This window comes from Cryptotermes secundus, unplaced genomic scaffold (genome assembly GCF_002891405.2).
Source record: "Cryptotermes secundus unplaced genomic scaffold, Csec_1.0 scaffold1971, whole genome shotgun sequence".
Taxonomy (NCBI): Eukaryota; Metazoa; Arthropoda; class Insecta; order Blattodea; family Kalotermitidae; genus Cryptotermes; species Cryptotermes secundus.
Genome location: NW_019744178.1, coordinates 71,173 through 93,254, shown reverse-complemented (window position 1 = coordinate 93,254; position 22,082 = coordinate 71,173). Strand labels below are relative to the sequence as shown.

The window sequence follows — 22,082 nt, the reverse complement described above, 5'->3', positions numbered from 1 at the left end:
AGACTTTGGTCCTTTGTGAATACAGTGAACACACATGATATCGTCACGACATACGCGATAATAAACGCCATAGAACGCCAAGTCATTCAGATAACGCATATAAATATCATTACTTTCCTCCTTTGCCGGCATGTGTATAGGGAACATCGCCATTTATCTGGTAAGGCATGGCTTCCCAAACTGTGGGTAGCGATCTCTTTGCGACTTACTCTAACGGCGGGGGGTCGCCGAGTTCTCAAGAATTATTTCAAAAATATCTGTGCACAGTTCGTCTTAAGTCAAAAAGATAGGGGTTCTCAAAACTCTGTGATGTCTAGACACCCTCAAATTATATTGTAGCATATAGACCCGTTACTGGGGGCACGAGGTAGCGTAGTTGGTTGAGGCACTATACTACAAACCGGACGGTAGCGGGTTCGATTCCCGATGAGGCCACTGGATTTTTTTTTCAATTGACCTAATCCTTCCAGCCGCACCATGACCCTGGGTTCGACTCAGTCTCTAACAGAAATGAGTACCAGGAATCTTCCTGGTGGTAATGGCGGCCAATGCCTAAGGCTGACAGCCTTACCGCCATCTACCAGCCGATTGCCTAAAAGATGGACCCTCAACGTCTCACAGCCCTATGGGCCTTCACGGCCCGTTACAGGGATAACTTTACCTTTACCTTTCTTAGACCCGTTACTTGGCAACGACCTCGAAACAACGAAAACAGCATTCGCAGCTAGGTAACAGATTTCTAATAAGCAAGTATACGCAGCCGTTACTGGGTAACGCCTTCGCAGACAAACACCTTCCCATGGAAACAATTGGAGTACAACAATGAACGGTAATTTCTACGCGGTCCGAGCCGAGATGTTATAACTATGACAGATTTAGAAGTTAGTCAGCCACCCCTTGTGGAGGTGGGGTCGAATACCTCCACCGTAGCCCAGCGAGTCGTAGGAGGCGACGAAAAGGGAACCCAGTGCCTGGGGTTATAACCGGCCCACCCTCTTCCTATGGAATATAAATAAGGAAACCTGGCCCTCCAGGTTGGAGGAGTCGAATCTGAGACAGTAAAGTGTGGTCATGAGTCTCGCAGGACTCGGACCTCAGAACGACTGCCCTGGCGAGGACCAGCAGTAATTGTAAACGACAGACCCATCCTCTCGTCAGAGAGGATGTTACATAAGGACTATAACTGCAAGGGTTCAGTTGGAAGATAAAAATTCTTGTCGTGGGTCTCAAGGGGTTTGTCGCCAGGACGAACTGATTGGCGGTAAACCGCCAGTCGCAAAGTAACTCTGACTCTGACTCTGACTCTGACTCTGAGTTAGTCAGCCGTAAGGGAATCTGTGAAGAAAAGATTTGGTTGGTGCAGTTGAAGAATCCCAATTGTTAGGAGCCGTTACCGGGGAATGACTGTTGAAGACACAGCAGACTAAAAAGTATTAGAATGTGCTGTAGTGATTTGTAAAGTTCGGAAATTAGCTATAGTGTTATAGTTACTTGCAGTTACGATCTGTAAGTGGTCAATAAATCCGATCTCCAATCCAAACACCGTCACTCACACAACGACACACGACGGCAGCCCTAAGTACTACATGAGATATAAACTACACCGTTTTTATATTCATCGACTCTAATTACGGCATAACACATGTCATAACCATAACTGACATTTTAATATTAAAAAAACTCCGTGGCTTTTAGTCCACAAGCGAACTATACCGACCGAACGACCGCCGCTTGTCGGCGAAGTTAACTCCAACTTTTTTTTTTTGCGGATAGAGGGTGTCGCGTGGTCAGCGCAACGGATTCCCACGGCTGTTAATCTCGGATTTCTAGACCGGAGCCGCTACTTCTCCATTCAAGTAGCTCCTCAATTATCTTCACGAGGCTGAGTGAACCTATTACTTCTCAGAAAATCTGGTAGCGCGGGGAATCGAACCCGGGACTTCTGGATCTGTAGCCAGGAACTCACCACTAGACCACAGAGGCGGTCAATATTAAAATATTTTGACACTACAACTGAGACGAGTACAAGGGCATTGCACTAATATGTAAATGACCGGCACAAAATGCACCCATACACTGGCCACTCTGGGTAAAAGGGAAAACAAGTCAAGCTGCACATACAGTACCTGATGATGGCCGAAAGGCTGAAACATATTGTAAACCTTTAACGTATGTAGTACATCTATACATGCATTGTGCTGGGGGAACCAAATAAAGGTAAAGTTGTCCCTGTGCTTAACTAATTAAGCACTACGCCATAGAAACGTTTGGGGGACTGGATGTATAGATCCACATTTTCTAGACCTTGGCATTAGTTGGAGTTGAGTGGTGAGCTTCACGCTCCGTCCGCGTTACCCTTGGGGAAAGAGTCGCTGGAGGCTGGGTGGACCCCACAGCCGATCTGGACGGCATAGAGAAGAGAAAATTCTTGACCCTACCGGGACTTTAACTCCGACCCCTCGGTCGTCCAGCCCGTAGCCAGTCGCTATACCGACTGAGCCATCCCGTAGGGGAACCACATAATAAATACAAATAAAGTAGTACACAAATTAACGCTACCTCGCCACCCCCCTTCCCACCGTCAGTGAACAGTGTTGCAGTGGTCTGTCCGGCTGCGCGGTAACAGATGTACAGTTTTGTACACCTGCAGTGTTCCTGTACACGCATTAAGGCATCTACGAAATGTTTCGCTGGCTGCAGTTACACCTTTCGAGAGTACTCGACAGCACATGCGACATTATAAAAGCAGTTGGCGGGCCGAATCCGACCCGCGGGTTACTGGTTAGGATCGCTACAATAGAGATTATGATCAGTGCTGAAGTGCGCAAGCGCATGCCGCGTTGTGATGCACCGTCACGCCACACAGGAATATCGTGTCATCACACCCGAAGCAGCCTACAGTGAACTCATATCTAGGTAGCTTGTCCCCCCTTGTACCTGTGCCACTGGGGTGAGTGCTCCACCAGACTACATGGCGTCACATCCCAGAAGCGCAGGCGCTCTTATCTCCAAGAAGTGTATTTCTACAAATATTGTACAATTAATTAAGGCAAAGTTGTCCCTGTACTTAACTAATTAAGCACTACACTATGAAGACATATGGCGAGGGGGTAGCGCAGTCGGTATAGCGACTGCCTACGAGCTTGACGGCCGAGGAGTCCCAGTTCGAGTCCCGGTTGGGGCAAGATTTTTCTCCTCTCCACGTCATGCAAATCAGTTCTGGGGTCCATGCAGCCCCCTGTACAATGGGCAACAGGGACGTGAAGCTGACCACTCACCTCCAACTAGTGCCGATGTCAAGGATACGTGGATCTGTAGATCAGTCATTAATTCGAGACCTCAAGTTCTATCAGGAGAATGTCAAGTCTCTCTAGTGGGACGTGACCCATCGTTTGAGAATTAACTTTCTGGTGCATGGGAAAGGTATGGCTTTAGAGGCGCTTTAACTGGGTGGTGACCGCCTCTGTTGTCTAGGGGTCAGAGGTCCAGGGTTCGATTCCCGGCTCTACCAGAGTTTCTGAGTAGTTCGTCTGGAACGGGGTCCACTCATCCTCGTGAGGATAATTGAGGAGCTATTTCAAGGAAATAGCGACTCCGGGCTAGAAAACCGAAATTAACGGCCATGAGGATTCGTTGCGCTGACCACGCGACACACTCTATACGTTAAAGTTAGCACTAACTTCACCGACAAGCGGCAGTCGCTCGGTCGGTATAGTTCGCTTGCGGACTAAAAAACGCGGAGTTATTTTTTTTAACTGCATTGCTTTTCGCGCACGGGGAAGGTACGCTGCGCGCATAAACCGTCCGTTAAATTATGCTGGTCGTCCTGATTCCATTTGCTTGTATTCGAATTTTAGAAGTATAAATAAGAGAGAAAATGATGTCTAGATTTTAAACTCAAAAGCTAGTAATGAACCCATAAACATTGTTATTGAAGTGACATTTGCTTGTCTCAATGTCCATCAAGGTAACAGAAGTCAAGTAGGTTCCGTACTGAAAAAAAGAGAATTTAGGATTTGTATACGTAATTATTAGAACGCTGGAGTTGTTATTACTAATTACCATTCGTTATGAACAACTGAGCCGCTATGACACACGAGGTCTGTACGCACAATGTGCACATAACATTTGTCTTTCTGCGGCCGCTGTGTAGCTGTCTCTTTGCAGTGAATGTTTCCGAAATAAGTTGGAATGTGGGTTTCCTACTGTCTGGAGACGTAGAGCCGCCATGTTCTTGTGTGTCCCGCATTTGTGATTATGGCTCGTGTGTCTAACTACAAGGCGTTATATGTACCGACCAAACTTTGAATCGAATTCGGAGCTTTGGTTGGCCAGTCGCCCTGACATCCACTGCGTTGGACGATTAGCCGTCCATCAAGAAGGGAAGAGCCGACTCCTACTCGGTAGTTAAAAAGGGTAAAATTGTCCCTGTGCTTAACTACTGTAGCCCTACACCATCAAGGCGTATAGGAGAGTGGTTATATAGATCCATGTTTTCATGACCTCGCCACTACTTGGAGGTGAGTGGTCAGTTCACGCCCCGGCCGCCTAACCCCCAGGAAAAGAGCCTCCCGGTACCCTTCTGATAGGAGGCTGGTTGGGTCCGAGAGCCGGTCTGGACGACATGGAGAAGAGAAAATTCTAGATCCTACCGGGACTCGAACTCCAGCCCGTAGCCAGTCTCTATACCGACTGCGCTGTCCTGGCTCCCTCCTGTTCGGTAGCTCAGGAAAAAACAGGATATGGAGAGAACGTATAGTAGAAGAATAGGTGAAAGTGAAAAGTCCTGGGAAAAGCGAGAGACACGGTACTGTGGTGGGAGATAGAAAACATCATATTAGAATTTTCGCAGGCTTCGCCCGCTCGCCCTTCTGATAAGGGCGGTGTGAAAATGAAGTGGTTAGAATCTGTGGCCTGATAAAGGGACAGCGGAATTTTGATCTCTTTTAAATGAATGTCGATGTACAATACGGAAAAGAAATAATTGTTGTGGCCTTGGAAGCAGTGGAGCTAAATTTTGATGGGTTCAAACCAGGAGGGATGCATGACAAGCACGCTGTAACAATTTGGAACTTGTGAACCATTTCTGCGCCTACTTGAATACAGAGGAAAAACAAGAAAACCCGTGTTGAGATGGCCGGTAGCACCTTATGGATGCACACTGACTTCTGCAGTCCAGAAAACAAAAGAACACGGGAAAGTCCCCGACGTTGTCGCTTTGTCGATAGTATGAATTACAAGTCACGTGTAACAATACACTGGTAACGGAAGGATGAGGCATCAGTGTGCAGTGACACATCCTAAAGTGACACATGAATAGCCAATTTGTGAGAGAGCGAACACGCACTGAAAAAACATACAGGATGGCGCACGAAATGATCCAGTATTTCATCTATTAATAAAATCTTTATTTTATAAATCAATATACAATGAGCACGAAACCGCCTCTGTGTGACAACAGCCCTTCTTGTTTCAGTAAAGAACATCACCGTTTCTATGCGTTATCCACAGTCAGTCTTCTTTTGTCAGCCATTCTGCGTAAACTGGCGCATGAGCAGGAACAGAGCGCTCGGGACGAGTAAGAACTAATCTCCATGATCTTCTCTGTTACCATGTTTTTTGAGTGGTTGAATAATTAATACTAAATGAAATACTGGATCATTCCGTGAGCCACTCTGTATATTACCTCAGATTTGCATGCATTACCTCAGAGTGGAGTGTCAGGGGCATGAATCCTGACTGCAGTGCTTCATTGCGTATTACATAGACGAACCTGACGATGATCACGTGACGGCGAGCTTGCGACAAGTGTACAATCACACGATTCTAGCGTTGCGTAAAGGAAGGAAACAGAGTATTAGTTAAGACAGACTACAGGACTTTTTCGATACGAGGGGCAGAAACATCTGCGTCGGAGAATTGTTTCATCAGAAGCCCCTGACATATTGCAACGCTTTAATTTCTGTGGATATTCTCGTCTGTGGTCTAGTGATCAGAGTTCCTGGCTACAGCTCCAGACGTCCGGGTTCGATTTCCGGCGCTACCAGATTTTCTGAGAAGTAGTGGGTCTGGAACGGGGTTCACTCAGCCATGTGAGGATAATTGAGGAGCTATTTCAAGGAAATAGAGGCTCTGGTCTAGAAAACCGAAATTAACGGGCGTGGGGATCCGTTGCGCTGACCACGCGACACTCTTTATCCGCTAAAGTTGAAAATAACTTCGCCGACAGGCGGCGGTCGCTCGGTCGGTATAGTTCGGTTGCGGGCTAAAACCACGGAGTTTATTTGTTTCTCCCATAACGTTTCATAAATTCCATGAACGAATATTTGAATCGGCATTTCCGTCACGTACCGTGTGGCTTCATCAATGTCAAGACTAATTTTTATTCTGTTAGTAGCTCTACAAGGAGACGTGTGACGAGTGCATGAAGATAAATAACATAAACTATTTCCGTCATGGATATAGACAGGTTACTATAACTTAATACGTTGATGTTAAACGTTATTGCTAAAGAGGGGCGAAAGTTTCACGAGAAACCTGTTACATTCGTCTTCATTTGAATGCAGCCGTCCTGAAGTGACGCGCATATCCAGAACATGTTGAAGACAACATGGCACCGTGCGCAAAGAATGATCTTGTCCCTCTTTTCTCCATCTTGCCATTTTTTTAGAAGAAAAGACTTTACAATCTGATAGGTAACAAAAGGTGCTTAATTAAGCACCGCGCCATGAAGACATATGGGGGAGTGGGGAGTGGAGGTATATCGGCACTAGATGGAGGTGAGTGGTCAGTTTCACGCCCTGGCAACCTTAGTCCTTGAGAAACCGCCCCCGGTACCCATTGAATAGGAAGCTGGGTGAACCCCAGAGCCGGTCCCCACGCCGTCGAGAAGAAGAAAAAATCTTGCCATGCCGGAAATTGAACCCGGGCCGTCCAGCTCGTAGCCCGTCTCTCTACCCACTTAGCTGTTCCGGCTTTTTTTTAGTCGCATATGGGGGGTCGAGTCCAGCTGGGTCCACTCGGCACGTCGGCCACTGATTGGTACTTGCCCCGGGTGATTATGATGATGCAGAATTTGGTGGAATGAAGATTGGCAGGGGAAAGCGAAGTACTCGAAGAAAACCCTCCCCAGCGCCACTTTGTCCACCACAAATCCCACTTGACCAGACCCGGGACAGAACCCGGGCCGCCGCGGTGCGAAGCCAGCGACTAACCTCTTGAGCTGTTCCGACTTACTGACAGTCTGTTAATAAAAGCGAAACGGATAATAATAGAAGAAAAACAATCCGAATATTAACTTGGCTTAATATTATTTTAACAAGAAGTTCTGGGAAGAACTAATCACCTACTTTCGTTGATATGAACAGACCGGATAGAAAACGATGCGTCCAAGAATATGCCATGATATTTACATACTACATTTCATAAAGTCTGGTTCAGCCATTGAGATGTTAATGGGGGGATACATAGAGAGAATGGAGATCGCATAAGCCTACCTGAAACTAGGCTAGAAAATTATAGCGTTACATAAATGAAACTGACGCCAATAATAAGAAAATCTCTGAATTCACAACAATATGATCTCGTAAGCCTCATAAGCCTAGAAAGTAAGGGGATACACAGACAGATGGTGGGGTGATCTCAAAAGCCTAACACGGACAGACGAAAAGGTTATCTCATAAGCCACGTTTTAATTTTTAGTCTATTTTCCTGAAGTAGCCTTATGTGATCTCCATGTTTTCTGTGCGTCACTGTCTACCCCAATTAATGTACGAATGCCTGAATCAGTCTTTATGAAACTTAGTATGTATATCATGGCATCTGAGCCCATCTCAGTGGTATGCTTCATAAACCCCTCCCATCGGTCTGGGTGTCTGTATGCGTATCCCTCCTATCGTTGCTAGGCAACGGCTCTGCGTTACTGCGACAACTAATACGCACGCAACAACAGAAAAATTAATATTGTCACATGTAGGGTTTTGTGCGTGACTTATAAGACGGGGTTTTGGATTCGATGATTGGATTTAATGACAACTTATACACACAACTTGGAACTGCAGGAAATTACAGCGCTATCGCTATTTCTAGACTTTGCAATTCACCGTTGCTAGTGGGGTGGGACTGAGTCCCTTGTACTGCGGCCACTTCTGGCCTATTGTACCAGCCCCAGATGATAGGTGAGGGTGATTGTGGAGCAATTGGTGGAATGAAGATTGGCAGGGGAAACCGAAGTACTCGGAGAAAACGTGCCCCAGCGCCACTTTGTCCGCCAGAAATCCCACTTGACGAGACCCGGGATCGAACCCGGGCCGCCGCGGTGGGAAGCCAGCGACTAACCGCTTGAGCTATGGCACGGTCTACAGTTCACCGTTACACACGCACTAGTGTTTTTCCTCGGAGATGAAGTCACAACAAGAGGTTCGTTGCGTAACAGCGGGAGAAACCAAAGCCTCCTACATGGTGCGCTCTATTCAGTGCGAGTGCACGTTATAAGAGTCCACCTTCGACGAGACCAGTCAGTTTTTAGTGTAGCTCCGAGTAGAGCAGAAGCCAGCTCACATCCGACAAAGGGATCAAGACACTTCACCGAGATCAGCGGTGCAAGTAATTATAAGAGTGAAGAGGAAACGTCTAAGAACGTTATAAGTTGATAATACAAGTAAGTGTGAGTGTAGCAGAGATTGTCCAATAAACGTCTTAGCCAAATCCGAAATCCGCGTGAATTTACTTGTCGCGTTACATAGGCAACACGCCACAATATTATACGTTTGTGTGATATTCTGTATGTTTATATTACTGTATTCGTCTTATCCGATTCGATGCAAAATATAAAAATAAAAAACAAATGCCGTTTAAGCCATTTCCTTCACATGCAACGTATTTGTCACTCCCTCGTGTTAGGAAACCTGCCACTAGTAATTTTCTTATGAAAGATTGCGCAGTGGCTCGCCATATTCAGAACACAAGGGGATTCAGTTTCTTCCTCGTATTTCATGGGGAAAAAACGTAAGGCCAAACCGGGTAGCTCACATTTCCTACCAAGGCCAAACAGGTTCAGAATCAAGCGTAGTGCTTTGCTATTCTAACAATTGGAAGATCTCTGTAGCCTTGGAAATGAGCTACTGAACTGTATTTTGTTTGTTGAGAGGGATACCATTTGAAGTGAAGGGCCAAGTGGCCTATGTATATGCGATTCAGAGCATCATAATTGGGACAACCCCAGTTTTTCTGGGGGCGCACGATGTAGCGTAACTGGTTGAGGCGCTATGCTACAGGCCGGAATGTCGCGGGTTCAATTCCCGATGAAATCATTGGATTTTTCAATTGACCTAATCCTTTAACAGAAATGAGTACTAGGAATCTTCCTGGAGGGTAAAGGGTGGCCGGCGCGTAAGGCTGACAACTTTACTGCCATCTGTGAGCCGATTGTCTAAAAAATATGGAAGCCTCGACGTCTCACAGCCCTATGGACCTCCACATCCTGTTACAAGGATTGATTACATTTTTACACACCATTTTTCCAATGAGAATATCGAAGAAAAAAGGAGTTTTATTTTGTAACAAAGTTGAATATATAGTTTAACCCCGAGTGTTACTCCTCATAATGATCTTCATATTTCTTCTTAAGGACCCGAAAATAAGACGGGCCCGTTTTCTAAGAAGCAGTATCTGGAAAGGAAAGTCTTGCCCTATATTCGGAGTAATATGTTAGTCTGTGGCCGGGCCGAAATCGAATCAGGTACTTTCCGAATACAAGTCAGAAGTGTTACAGATACAAATGAATCGACTAAAATAACTGAGTACCAGGAGTTCATTAAATAATTTTCCTGGGGAGTAAAGCGCGGCCGGCGCGTAAGGCTGACAACCTTACCGCCATCTTTGAACCGATTATCTAGATAATGTGGGACCCTCAACGTCTCACAACCCTATGGGCCTCCACGGCCTCTTCACTTTACTCTTATACGTGGAAAAGCCCAGTTGCCTTATGTGGAGTAGGTTTTTAAAACAGGCTGTGTTGTTAAAAACTGACATGGCCAAATAACGTTTTGCACAGATTCCTACTTCGTACCAAATTTCATCAGAATTTGATTAACGGTTTATGATCTATACGAAAAATCCATTTATGAACTTAGGTATGCAGAGGGCCGCGCCATAGCTTAAGCGGTTAGTCGCTGGCTTCCCACCGCGGCGGCCCGGGTTGGATCCCGGGTCTGGTCAAGTGGGATTTGTGGTGGACAAAGTGGCGCTGGGGCAGGTTTTCTCCGAGTACTTCGGTTTCCCCTGCCAATCTTCATTCCACCAATTGCTCCACAATCACCCTCACCTGTCATCTGGGGCTGGTACAATAGGCCAGAAGTGGCCGCAGTACAAGGGACTTAGTCCCACCCCACTAGCAGTAAGCAAAGCAGAGTTTCTATACATCCGTCACACAAAGCAAGTGATCATAATACACACAATACACCGTTACTATAAGTACGTGTTGTGGATAGTCAGTGCACAAGTGCGACAATAAAGTCTAATTGATACAATATAATGTTGGATCAATCACTGAATTTACAATATAGCTAAAGTGTTATATAATCAATAGTCTTAATGAGTCTTAATAGTCTTAATAATGGCTAAAACATACAAATATATTGACAGCTGTAATTGATGTAGTGAATTAAAAGGATTAATATTAGAACGTCTATAAAAGTTTAAAAAATAATTAAAATTATTTTTTCTCAAAGATCATTAAACTTTAAGAACGGCGAACTTTAAGTCATTTACAGCATTACGTTAATGTTTTCAGGCACGTCCATTGACGTGATTTGGGAGTTCATGTAGCGTTTGATTGTTTTTTGTTTATTTTGGTACGCTAGTTGTATTGTGCCTTTCTTCGTAGATACATTTGGAACTCTAAATACAGACTTAATATAGAAACATACACATGTAACATACTGAATTGCCTGCTACATATTTACTTGAACATTAAGAATGATAGGTTACTTACTGTGATTGTGTGCCTGCGTCGAATGAGCTGTGGACAGCTAATGTTTAGTGAAAGTTTATGCGACACTGCGTATGTTGGGTGGGTGTGTTCAGAATTTAGTCAGATATTGGGCTGTTCTTATCGGTATGTAGTTTAATCGAAGTCCTGTTTACGGGCTTGGTAAATATAGAATTTTTCAAATGTATTCATATTGTAACGTGTTTACTGTGTAACAATTCAAACGAAACTTCGAGAGGGCCATAGGAGTATCCCATCTCCAGAATATATTGTGCATAATCAGAGCTGGCTCTGTTGCATCTGATTACGTGTACGTATTCCTTGTCTCTAATTCTAACGTTTCTCCCCGTTTGTCTAGCGTATTTTTTCGGGGCAAATTAGCGAATAGATACGTACAACTATCGTTCAATGCGTCTGTTATTATGTTCTCTGGAGGCCTTAAACGTTTTCTTTACATGAAACAGCACTAGTAGCCTACTCTCCTTCCACTGTAATTTTAATAACTGATAGGACATTTACCCAATCCTTCCAGTCGCACTATGTCCCTGGGGTCTACTCAGCCTCTAACAGAAACGAGTACCAGGAATATTCTTGCAATGTTCTTGGAGGTAAAGGGCGGCCGGCGCGCAATGCTGACAACTTCACCGCCATCTGTAAGCCGACTGTGTCGAGAAAATGTTGGAGCCTCGACGTCTCACAACCCTGTGGGCATCCACGGCCTGTTACAGGGATAGCTTTACTTAACCTCACCGCCATCTGTGAGCCGACTGTCTAGAGAAAATGTTGGAGCCTCGACGTCTCACAACCCTGTGGGCATCCACGGCCTGTTACAGGGATAGCTTTACTTAACCTCACCGCCATCTGTGAGCCGACTGTCTAGAGAAAATGTTGGAGCCTCGACGTCTCACAACCCTGTGGGCATCCACGGCCTGTTACAGGGATAGCTTCACCTTTTACAGCGCATTACATCCAATAACACAGAATTCTTCAAAACTTTTTGTGTCATTTCACGTGTTTCTGGTTAGGCTTGAGGTAACCAATATGCCCTATCAGGTCCTTGGTTGCTGCTGGTTTCGAACAGCGTACCGAAAGCTTCTTCACCCTCAGAATGTCTCGCTGTATTCCCATCGCCAATAGACCGTCTGCATCTGACATATGAATGCATGTGCGGACACACGAATCTTTGGTTATTTTGATACGTGACGTAAACCTCATTATACTGTACATACAGCCCCTCCCTATGTTTTCACCTATCAAAAGTCCAAGTAATTATGTAAACAAACATTAGCGTCCTCAAGAAACAAGAAGTTCTGATAAGAACTAATCGCTTACTTTCTCCTGATACGACGCGGACCGCATAGAAAATGACGCCTCCAACAAGTCTTCGTTGCCCCGGGAACGTTTTTACTGAGCCGTTGCCTAGCAACAATACGCAGATACACAGCACACACCCCGAATCCCACGGGTATCATGACCATATTTTACTGCGTGGCGGTTATGGGAGCCTTCAAACCACCGCTTCGATGGCAAAAGGTAAAGTTGTCCCTGTGCTTAACTAATTAAGCACTACACCATGAAGGCGTATGGAGGATTGGATGTATAGATCCACGTTTTCTTGATTTCGGCACTAGCTGGAGATGAGTGGTCAGCTTCACGCTCCTGCCTCTTTACCCCGGGGAAAGAGCCCCCGGTACCCATTGGATAGGAGTCTGAGGGGGCCCCAGAGCCGGTCTAGACGACTTGACCCTACCGAGACTCTTAACTCCGACCCCTCGGTCATTCAGCCCATAGCCAGTCGCTATACCGACTAAGCTACCCCGGCTCCACCGCTTCGGATGTACATATACTAAAATTGGGGATACACAGACAGACACACAGACTCTTATTTGATACGACGTGTTCAACAATTCTATTGTTGCTTGTGTTCATTGCCGCGGGAACGTGTTTAGCGAACTGTTTCGTAGCAAAAATGGGGGATTTGTGAAGTACGCCGTTGAGGTGACCTCAGGTGCCATGACATACATACCAAATTTCGTAAAGACTAGTTCAGGCATTCAAAATTTGATGGCGGGAACAAAGACACACAAATAACAAGATAATATCTAAGCCTGCTTTTTATTTATTTATTTTTTTTTCAAAATAATGAAAGTAGCATTTAAATGCCCTCCTTACTTCGACGAAACAGACTTCCGAACTGAGATCTGTGGTTTGCTTGGGTGATCCTTTCCAATTTTGAGCCGAAATTGTCCTTAGAGTGGTGGGGGCACGCCGTAGCGTAGTTGGTTGAGGCACTATGCTACAAGCCGGAAGGTCGCGGGTTCAAGTCCCGATGAAGTCATTGGATTTTTTTTCAATTGACACAATCCTTCCAGCCGCCCTATGGCCCTGGGGTTGACTCAGCCTCTAACAGAAATGAGTACCAGGAATGAATTAAATAATTCTCCTGGGGAGCAAAGCGCGGCCGGCGCTTAAGGCTGACAACCTTACCACCATCTTTGAGCCGATTGTCTAAATAATGTGGGGCCCTCGACGTCTCACAAGCCTATGGGCCTTCACGGCCTGGTACAGGGATACCTTTACGTACTTACTATCGTTACAGTAGATTTGGTATTATCATAAGCTAACACACAAGACTTCTCCGGGCCGGACTATGCCAGGCGGTCAGAATGCGAACTAACTGCAAGAGTCTTGATCAAATTAAGGACAAAATTAACGCGCAGTTCAGAATCTGTTAACTTCCCGTCTCATCTGTAAACGCAAAGATAAACAGAATTGTTTTATATGGATATGATTGAATTAATTTCTTGGGGTTAAGCCCACTTGGTGCATCAGGCACTAGTGGACCTACCCTGAAGTGTTATGTTGATCAGCGTGGAGCAGTTGATGGAATGAGAATTGGCAGAGGAAACCGAGTTACTAGCGGAAATCATTCCCCAGTGCCATTTTGTCCACCACAGACCCCACATGACCTGAGCTATGACACGGCCGTATGAAACTTGGTCCTTAAGGGAGGCTGGAAATAACGACATAATCAATCCAAGGAAGATGAGATGGGCAGAACGTGTAGCACACACGAAAGAAAAGAAAAATTAATACAAAGCTTTGGTAGGAAAACTTGAAGGAGAGAAGCACTAGGAAGACATAGACATAGAGAAGAGGATAATATGCAGACGAATCACAAAGAAGTAATATGGCGGGCTCTTGTGAACATGGTAATGAACCTTCAGACTCCACAAAATGCTGGAAATTTGTTTATAAGATAAGGAACTGTTAGGTTACCGAAAAGGAATCAGTGCCGTTTATTTAGTTACCTAATTACGTTCAGTTTTTTCGAATGAAAACTTTCAGATGGACATTTCTTTTGTCCCTTTTTAGATTATATTAATACAGAGTGTACATCGGTGTAGGATCTCGGACCAACCAAACGAGAATCCTGTGCTCGGATATGACACAATTCCGGCTATCTGTCCGCGGGGAAAAGGTCTTGACCTCAGATTCGAATAGCACGCATCACCACCGTTCAAGAAATAAAGTCGCAAATTAGTCACTATCCAAAGAAAAGTTACTAAAGAACTTCTCCCGCGTCTGAACACTATAGCGTCACTGTATAAGTTTCATTGTGTGGTAGTTTAGACCAGTCACAGATAAACGTGGCATACGGCCCACAAACAGCAAACGAGATGACTGTGCAGTATTCTTTCCGTGTACCACGATTGTTTGGTTTGTACTCAGTAATCTGTTTTATTTCTAAGCGTTTCTGGATCCCGCCTATATGTTTGTGAGCACGAAGTTCATTCATTTATCGCTGTTAAGTTATTGCACACTTCTTCACGTCATCTTCGCTGCTTGTTGTCCACAGGTGAGGAGTGACTCAGCGATTTCCTTTCCAGACAGCTGTCACAGGGACACAAGTACGGCGGAGTTATCGAGGGACAACGTCATCTCAATGTACTCCAAACCGTAGTGTGAAGCACATTCTTGCACGACCAGCGTACGGAGAGAGATCACAGTTACTTGTGGTGTAGAATTTAAGGTGCGTTCTAGCCGCCTGACTTTCTCCAGCCTGCTATGTGAAGAGGAAAATGGTTACAGTAGCAGACACAGTAAAAGTTCAGGCGTTCCGAAGTAGGAGCAGTTGATGTGTTATATTTCCCACGAGGAGACATGTGATATGTGTAAAATATGTGACGTGTGGTAGAGATTTTTAGTGACGGCCACGTTCAGTGTTGTGGCTTTTTTAATGTGCAGGAAAACTGCGAGGAAAGTGAAATCCAGACTTAAGAAACATATACTATTCCCTAGGTTTTGAAATGATAAAAAGTTGTCCCCACAGTGAATCATTAATTATGTAAATAAATCAGGATCTGCTAACATCTGAGATCAGTATGTACGCCGCAAAAAACAATTCCAAGTCTCAGAGTGAAATCCAGGCGTTAGAAACAAAAATTAATTTATTAGTTTGAAAGTATATAACGTTCTGTGTTCACAGTGAACTGTGTAAGTAAACCATGATTTAGTAAGACTAGAGATAAGTATGTACGGTGCAAAACTCGCCTCATAGTTCCGGAAGTTGTGACCCATGTGTCTGTTATCTTACGTAAAAAGCAGAAGACAAGGGCAGAGTTGCAGGAAACTGTTGACCTTACTATTGCTATTGGTGATTAAGAAGATGGACGCTGAAGAAGATTACCTGGGCGTCCCATCAATGGACACTGCGGGTGGATCGAAGGGCCGATGTTTCACTCCCCTGCCCCAAACTGCCACTAGCTCGGGACCAATGGATAAAGCGGGTGATCTGGGTGATATGACGTTCTGTATGGCGAATTACGTGAAAGAAGCTATGCAAGTAAGTTGGGTTAATTTTAATTTGTAACAAAATAGTACACTGCTTTTTGCTGTGTGTGCATGGAAACGTTTGCTTCAGAAAATATGCCCAGTCATTCTGCAGCATGTTTCAGAAGATACTCACTCGTACACGAGCAAATCAAATGCTGTGCCGTGAAGATTACTTGTGCCATATGATGTGAAGGCGCATGGTCTCGTAGAAATTGGACTGACGTTCTCCCTTCCGGCTTCCACCAGACCACATGTCGTCACCAGAGGCAGATACGGGCGTAGGCGAAGTGTGCCATGGCCTGGGGGCCTCGCGTCTTATGGGTGCCATGTGAGGCGGGCACACAACTTGTCTAGCATGACAGGGTGGAGTGCCCCAGGGGCTTGCATGTGCAATAAAATCAGCGTACTTTCTGCTCCTTGCCTTCATTGGTCAATAAAAACACACCCACGCTCCACTACATTTCTCAGTGCCCTAGGGTCCCATGAACTGTAAAACTGCCTCTGAGTGTCATACACTAAGGGCGAGAGCACACCAAGGAAACTGGCAATCGCTACGCAACCGCAATTTCCGAGAATAATCGCCGATTTCAAGCAGGCAACTAGTTTCCAGATTAGCAGGCGCAGACTGAGTAGTTGCTCAGATTATATTAAGTGACCATGTTCTTCCGACGTAATGCATGATTGCATTTTTTAATTTCGTGCACTTACCTTCTGCGTTGGAAGATAATAATAGTTACCATGTCATAATAAAAAAGGAATCACTGACGTGCGTTATAGAACACCTGACACTAGGAAACCACGCGGCAACGCAATTGTGAGCAGACTGGAATGCTCCATTACCTGGAAGTTGAGTTTCTCAGTCTTTCCGCGAGTTGCGTTGCCGTTTCCTCAATTTGCGCTACTCCATTCACTAACCTATGTTCAACCCAGGCTGATAACAATTCTCGGAAATCGCGGTTGCGTTGCGGTTGCCAGTTTCCTTGGTGTGCCCCCGCCCTAATTATCCCTGGTTACGGTCGCGAGACTGGGCACGCGGTAGCTACAAGCCGGAAGGTCGCGGGTTCAGATCCCGGTGAGGTCATTGAATTTTCTTTTCAATTGACCTAATCCTTCCGGCCGCACTATGGCCCTGTGGTTCACTCAGCCTCTAACAGAAATGACTACCAGGAATTAATTAAATAATTTTCCTGGGGGAGTAAAGCGCGGTCGGCGCGTAAAACTGACAACCTTACCTCCATCTCTGAGCCGATTGTCTAGATAATGTGGGGCACTCGACGTCTCACAACGCTATGGGCCTTCACGGCCTGGTACAGGGATACCTTTACTTTTACTTTTTTTTTTTTGACAGTTGCGAGACCGACCTCGTATCTCGAACACTGGACCATATTTGCCTGTATCGAGATTCAGACGAACGCCGCGCGTTGGATTATCTTGTTTCCAGGTTGGTACCTTGTAGAAAGCGATTCACTGCCCCGGGATTATTCCGTGTCAGATCTAGCAACCTCTCATCTTATTTTTATTTCGTATTACTATGGAGCCTGTAAGTGTAATACAATGCTTCCATTTCCTCCAATTGTTCAAGGGCATAGGCCATTGGCCTGTTTCCGGCTTCAGGCGAATGTGTCCTCTCATCTAGCTTAGGGGTCTCATTCGTCCCTTTTTTTTTTCATATAATATCTCGCTTTTTAAGTGCTCTTCTCTAACATTAATTAACATTAATAATCGATGCCCGCTCGGTAAGAGGCGCTATTCTCTGCAATTGCAATTTCTATAACGATATTAACACTCCTGGTGGCTAATCCACAAAACACAGTTTCACAAATTATTAGTTTTCCTATTGGCAGTATGTCTTTTTTTCATTTATGTTGGCACTGCCTGGATCTAATGCACCGATTGAGTGTGTTTTCTCAATAATAAATGCGTTATGGTCAGATGGGGGAAAAAAACATACGTAAAATAGAAACAGTGAAAGTCTTAACCACTTTGTAGACCAACTTCAAAGATTTCTCTTGTTCAGAGTCCCCCCCCCTCATAAATCGAAAGAAAAACTATTTCTGGAACAGGTTTACATATCTGATAAATATTCAGGTGAATCTAGGAAGGCTCTCGCAGAGTAAGACCTACATTTTATTTTTGTATGATTTTTTGAGTGCCATGTTTCTAAATTAATAATTTTGATCTCATTTTTGTATGTTTAAATTTATAAATGTTTAATATAATAACGTATTATTGATTTTTGTTTTTATTTTTATCGTGTCTCGTTTTTAGGGGAAAAGATGGAAATGTCCGACACTTCGGTGTTGCCTGGGTTTATAATCTAGTAATACAGGGCGTTCAGCCATCGAGGAAACCTGGGAGCAGCGCACAGCGGACACAACATTTCTGAAGGATTCCTGCTGTAACTGCCGATAACAGATTGAGTCATTAGCGCTGATAAGGGGGGCGTGATCTTGTCACTGCAGTAAATCGCATTAATAGTCAAGTCTGTGTTAGAGGTGTCAATAGGCGGTCGACATTTACACTGAAATGAAGTTCAGTGTTGAACAGCGTGTTTATTGTCGAAACTTCTGCTTACGTAATGAATAACACTCATGTTGACAAGGTCTTTCCATGAGGCCGCATGGAACCTGCGTTTAGTTTTCGGTTTGATCGCGCTAACTAATGGGCCATCTGAATAAGGCATGCGAAATTTTGTATGGGGCTACATCGTAAACATGCCCACAAAATTTTGTAAGGTAACGGCAAAACTATCCCGTGTAACAAGGTGGAGGTCCATAGGGTTGTGAGACATCGAGGCTCCCATATTTTCTCTATAGATAGTCGGCTCACAGATGACGGTGAGGTTGTCAGCTCTACTCGCAGGCCGCCGTTTGCCCACAGGAAGATTCCTGGTACTCATTTCTGTTAGAGGCTGAGTCGACCCTAGGGCCATAGTGTGGCTGGAAGGATTAGGTCAACATAAAAAAATTCAGTGACCTCATCGGAAATTGAACCCGCGACCTTCCGGCTTGTAGCATAGTTCCTCAACCAACTGCGCTACCGCGTGTCCGCAAATTTTGTAAGAAACATTGTTTGTAAGTTAATGACTATGAACATGATGACGATGCTGATCGTTGAGGTTATACTCTACAAATTTAACGCAGACAAACTGAGAAAATCTGCTTACGTAATATTTTCTTTATTGCTAGTGGGGTCCCTTGTGCTCCGGCCACTTCTGGCCTCCTGTACCAGCCCCAGATGATAGGTGACGGTGATTGTGGAGCAATTGTTGGAATGAAGATTGGCAAGGGAAACCGAAGTACTCGGAGAAAACCTGCCCCAGCGCCACTTTGTCCACCACAAATCCCACTTGACCAGACCCGGGATCAAACCCGTGCCGCCGCGGTGCGAAGCCAGCGACTAACCGCTTCAGCTATGGCGCGGCCTTGCTTACGTAATAACTTCTCCTCTAGTAAGGTAAAGCTGTCCCTGTGCTTAACTAATTAAGCACTACACCATGAAGGCGCATGGAGGAGTGGGTGTATTGATCCACATTTTCTTCACCTCGGCACTAGTTGGAGGTGAGTTTTCAGATTCACGCTCCGGCCCTTTTAGTCCCTGGGAAAGAGCCCCCGGTACCTCTTGGATAGGAGGTTGGGTGCACCTTAGAGCCGGTCTGGACGACGTGAAGAGAAAATTCTTGACCCTACCGGGACTCGAACTCCGACCTCTTGCTCGTCCAGCTCATACCCAGTCGCTATACCGACTTCGCTGTCCTGGCGCACAGTTCTTATCTAGTAATAAGGTAAAAGGTAAATTTGTCTCCGTGCTTAATTAAGCACTGCGCCATGAAGACGTATTGAGGAAGGGTGGTGTAACTTCAGCTTTCTTGACTTCAGCACTAGATGGAGGTGAGTGGCCAGCTTCACGGCCCGGCCTCTTAGACCCTCGGAAAACCCCTCTTATACCCATTGGACAGTAGACTTGGTGGGCCCCAGAGCCCGGTCTGGATGCTCTGGGGTGAAGAGAAATCTCTTGCACCTGCCGGGAATCGAACCCCGGCTGTATCCCTTCGCTATAATAATAATACTAATAATAACAACCTAACAACAATTAGTACTATGTTTACGATTGGAGAAATATAAATGCCTTGACTGCCGAGTAACAATCCATGGACAAGTGCAACACGCTAATCTATTAGCGAACCTGAATTGTGTTGCTGGGTTATAAATTCACTTTCACTAAATGGATACTAACAACACATTATTTATAGCACCGGACCTCTGTGCCGTAGCTGCGCAGGCGCTGTGAGTTCTGCTCTAAACTCCTTATTACATTCTATACTTCGTGGTTTACTGACTTATCAAAATTTCTAGACGTGAAAAATTATAAAATGTTATCCACTTAGTAATGTTGAAGTCGTTGTGTTCTGATGCCTATTAAAGATATATGGATGGGTGAAATGTCGCTTGGAACTTGTTCTCAACTGCCTTAAACGTACATGCGGAGCTTGAATTAAAAAGGAAATATGTGATTAATATTTGTAACAGAATATACGGGTATAAACAGCCGAGATAGCGTAGTGGGTATAGCGACTGGCTACGTGCTGAACGACCGAGGGGTCGGAGTTCGAGTCCCGGTAGGATCAAGAATTTTCTCTTCTCCACGTCGTCCTGACCGGCTCTGGGGTCCACCCAACCTCCTATTCAACGTGTACCGGGGACTCTTTCACGGGGGATAAAACGGCCGGGGCGTGAAGCTTACCACTCACCTACATATATTGCCGAGGTCAAGAAAAAGTAAATCTATACATCCACTCCCCAATACGCCTTCATGGTGTAGTGTTTAATTAGTTAGGTACAGGGACAACTTTACCTTTTTACCTTTTATATAACGGTATCGTGTGTTTGTAATGCCCATACTTTGAGTTAGGACTGTACCCAAATTTAGTCATTGGATCTCGATGACTGTTTCAGATCCTATTACGGGACATGGCTCCCGTTACGTTAAAGTGCTGTGCACATGTACCACGTGGAGAAGGATCTGGAACTAAAGGAACTTCGTCAAATTTTCAATTTCGCGTTAAATAACTGAGGAGAACGCTGTCCCCCTGTTTTCACGCTCTTGCGGACCGGGGTTCTGTTTCGGACTGGGGAAGATAAAATTTGTTGGACCAATTTGAAATTATACATTCTGAACATTAAGCGGAGTCTACAAGTCCGTGGCCCAGTGAACTGCAAATAAAACCCGCCCACACTACAGCAGGTGTTGGAAATGCTCCCTGTTGCTGTCACCAGAGGACCATTCAAGCCTAGCGTCAATTTATTTATACCTGGAAAAGTGAACAGAAAAATAGAATCGAAACGCCTAATGCCCACTGAAGACTGTCCACAAAAGAACCCTCAGACGTTCTGCACAGTATACCAGGCTCTCAAGTTTGCTACAAGAACCTCAGGGCGTGGCTGTGAAGTTACGGACATGCCAGGAATGCGAACGTAACATAGTGTCACGTGTAGGGGGCTACGCGTGACGAAATGACGGGTTCTAGTTCGGATGATTGGATTTATTATCAGTTTGGTTACAAGTTCTCTCACTCACACTGAAATTCCAGCGCTACCGATGATTTACATATACTCATAATCCACTGTTGCACGCACCGTCGCACACATGAAGTCTTCTACATCCTCAGAGGCAACCTTCTGCATTCCTTGATCCGCTTCGCTTGCTTCCGCCACTCTCAAGTGCTCGTAACTCGTCAAAGTCAAAGTCACATTGCGACTGACGGTCGGTCAACTGGGGCTCAAAACCACATGTTTTCCCTTATATGAAGGTTACTGTCCTGTTCATTTGGGGCGCCCTCTCTGACGAGAGGTCGGGTCTGTCATTTGTCAGTCATAGCCTGTATTAGTAAGTCCATTGTAAGTATTTACATATACAGTGCGTACAATCAAGTGCGCGCCGCGGCTGCAATTTGCCGTGAGTCATACCACCGCAGAACGGATGCAACTCCTCCCCGCGACTGCAGTGCCGTTCCCCGATAGCGTGAGTGTAGTGGTGTCGCTGAGTCTCCGTCCATCAGTTGCTCTACATGCACACATTTATAAGAATACAGTAAAAAGATAACTTACCGTGGTTTATAACAGGTGCTGAAAGTGACCTCCTTCTGCTTGCAAACATGCCGCGCATCTCACAAATAAATTACGCGACACTCTCTGCAGTTCGTCGACGGTAATTGAATGAATTACGCGTGTAATTTCATTTTGAAGACTATCAATGC

General features: G+C 45.2%; 1 protein-coding gene across 3 annotated transcripts in view; it reads left to right on the top strand.

Moving 5' to 3' along the window:
• Positions 1-22,082, top strand: part of LOC111874626 (kelch-like ECH-associated protein 1B) — a 73,063-nt gene that overhangs the window by 18,095 nt on the left and 32,886 nt on the right. For 2 of the 3 annotated variants that reach the window (XM_023870269.2, XM_023870270.2), the window contains exon 2: positions 14,850-15,836. In XM_023870269.2, the coding sequence (XP_023726037.1) occupies positions 15,570-15,836 (267 nt within the window). In that variant the 5' untranslated portion in view covers positions 14,850-15,569. Of the gene's footprint in view, positions 1-14,615; positions 14,711-14,849; positions 15,837-22,082 lie in introns of those variants that run through there. The other variant, XM_023870272.2, reaches the window with a different exon arrangement.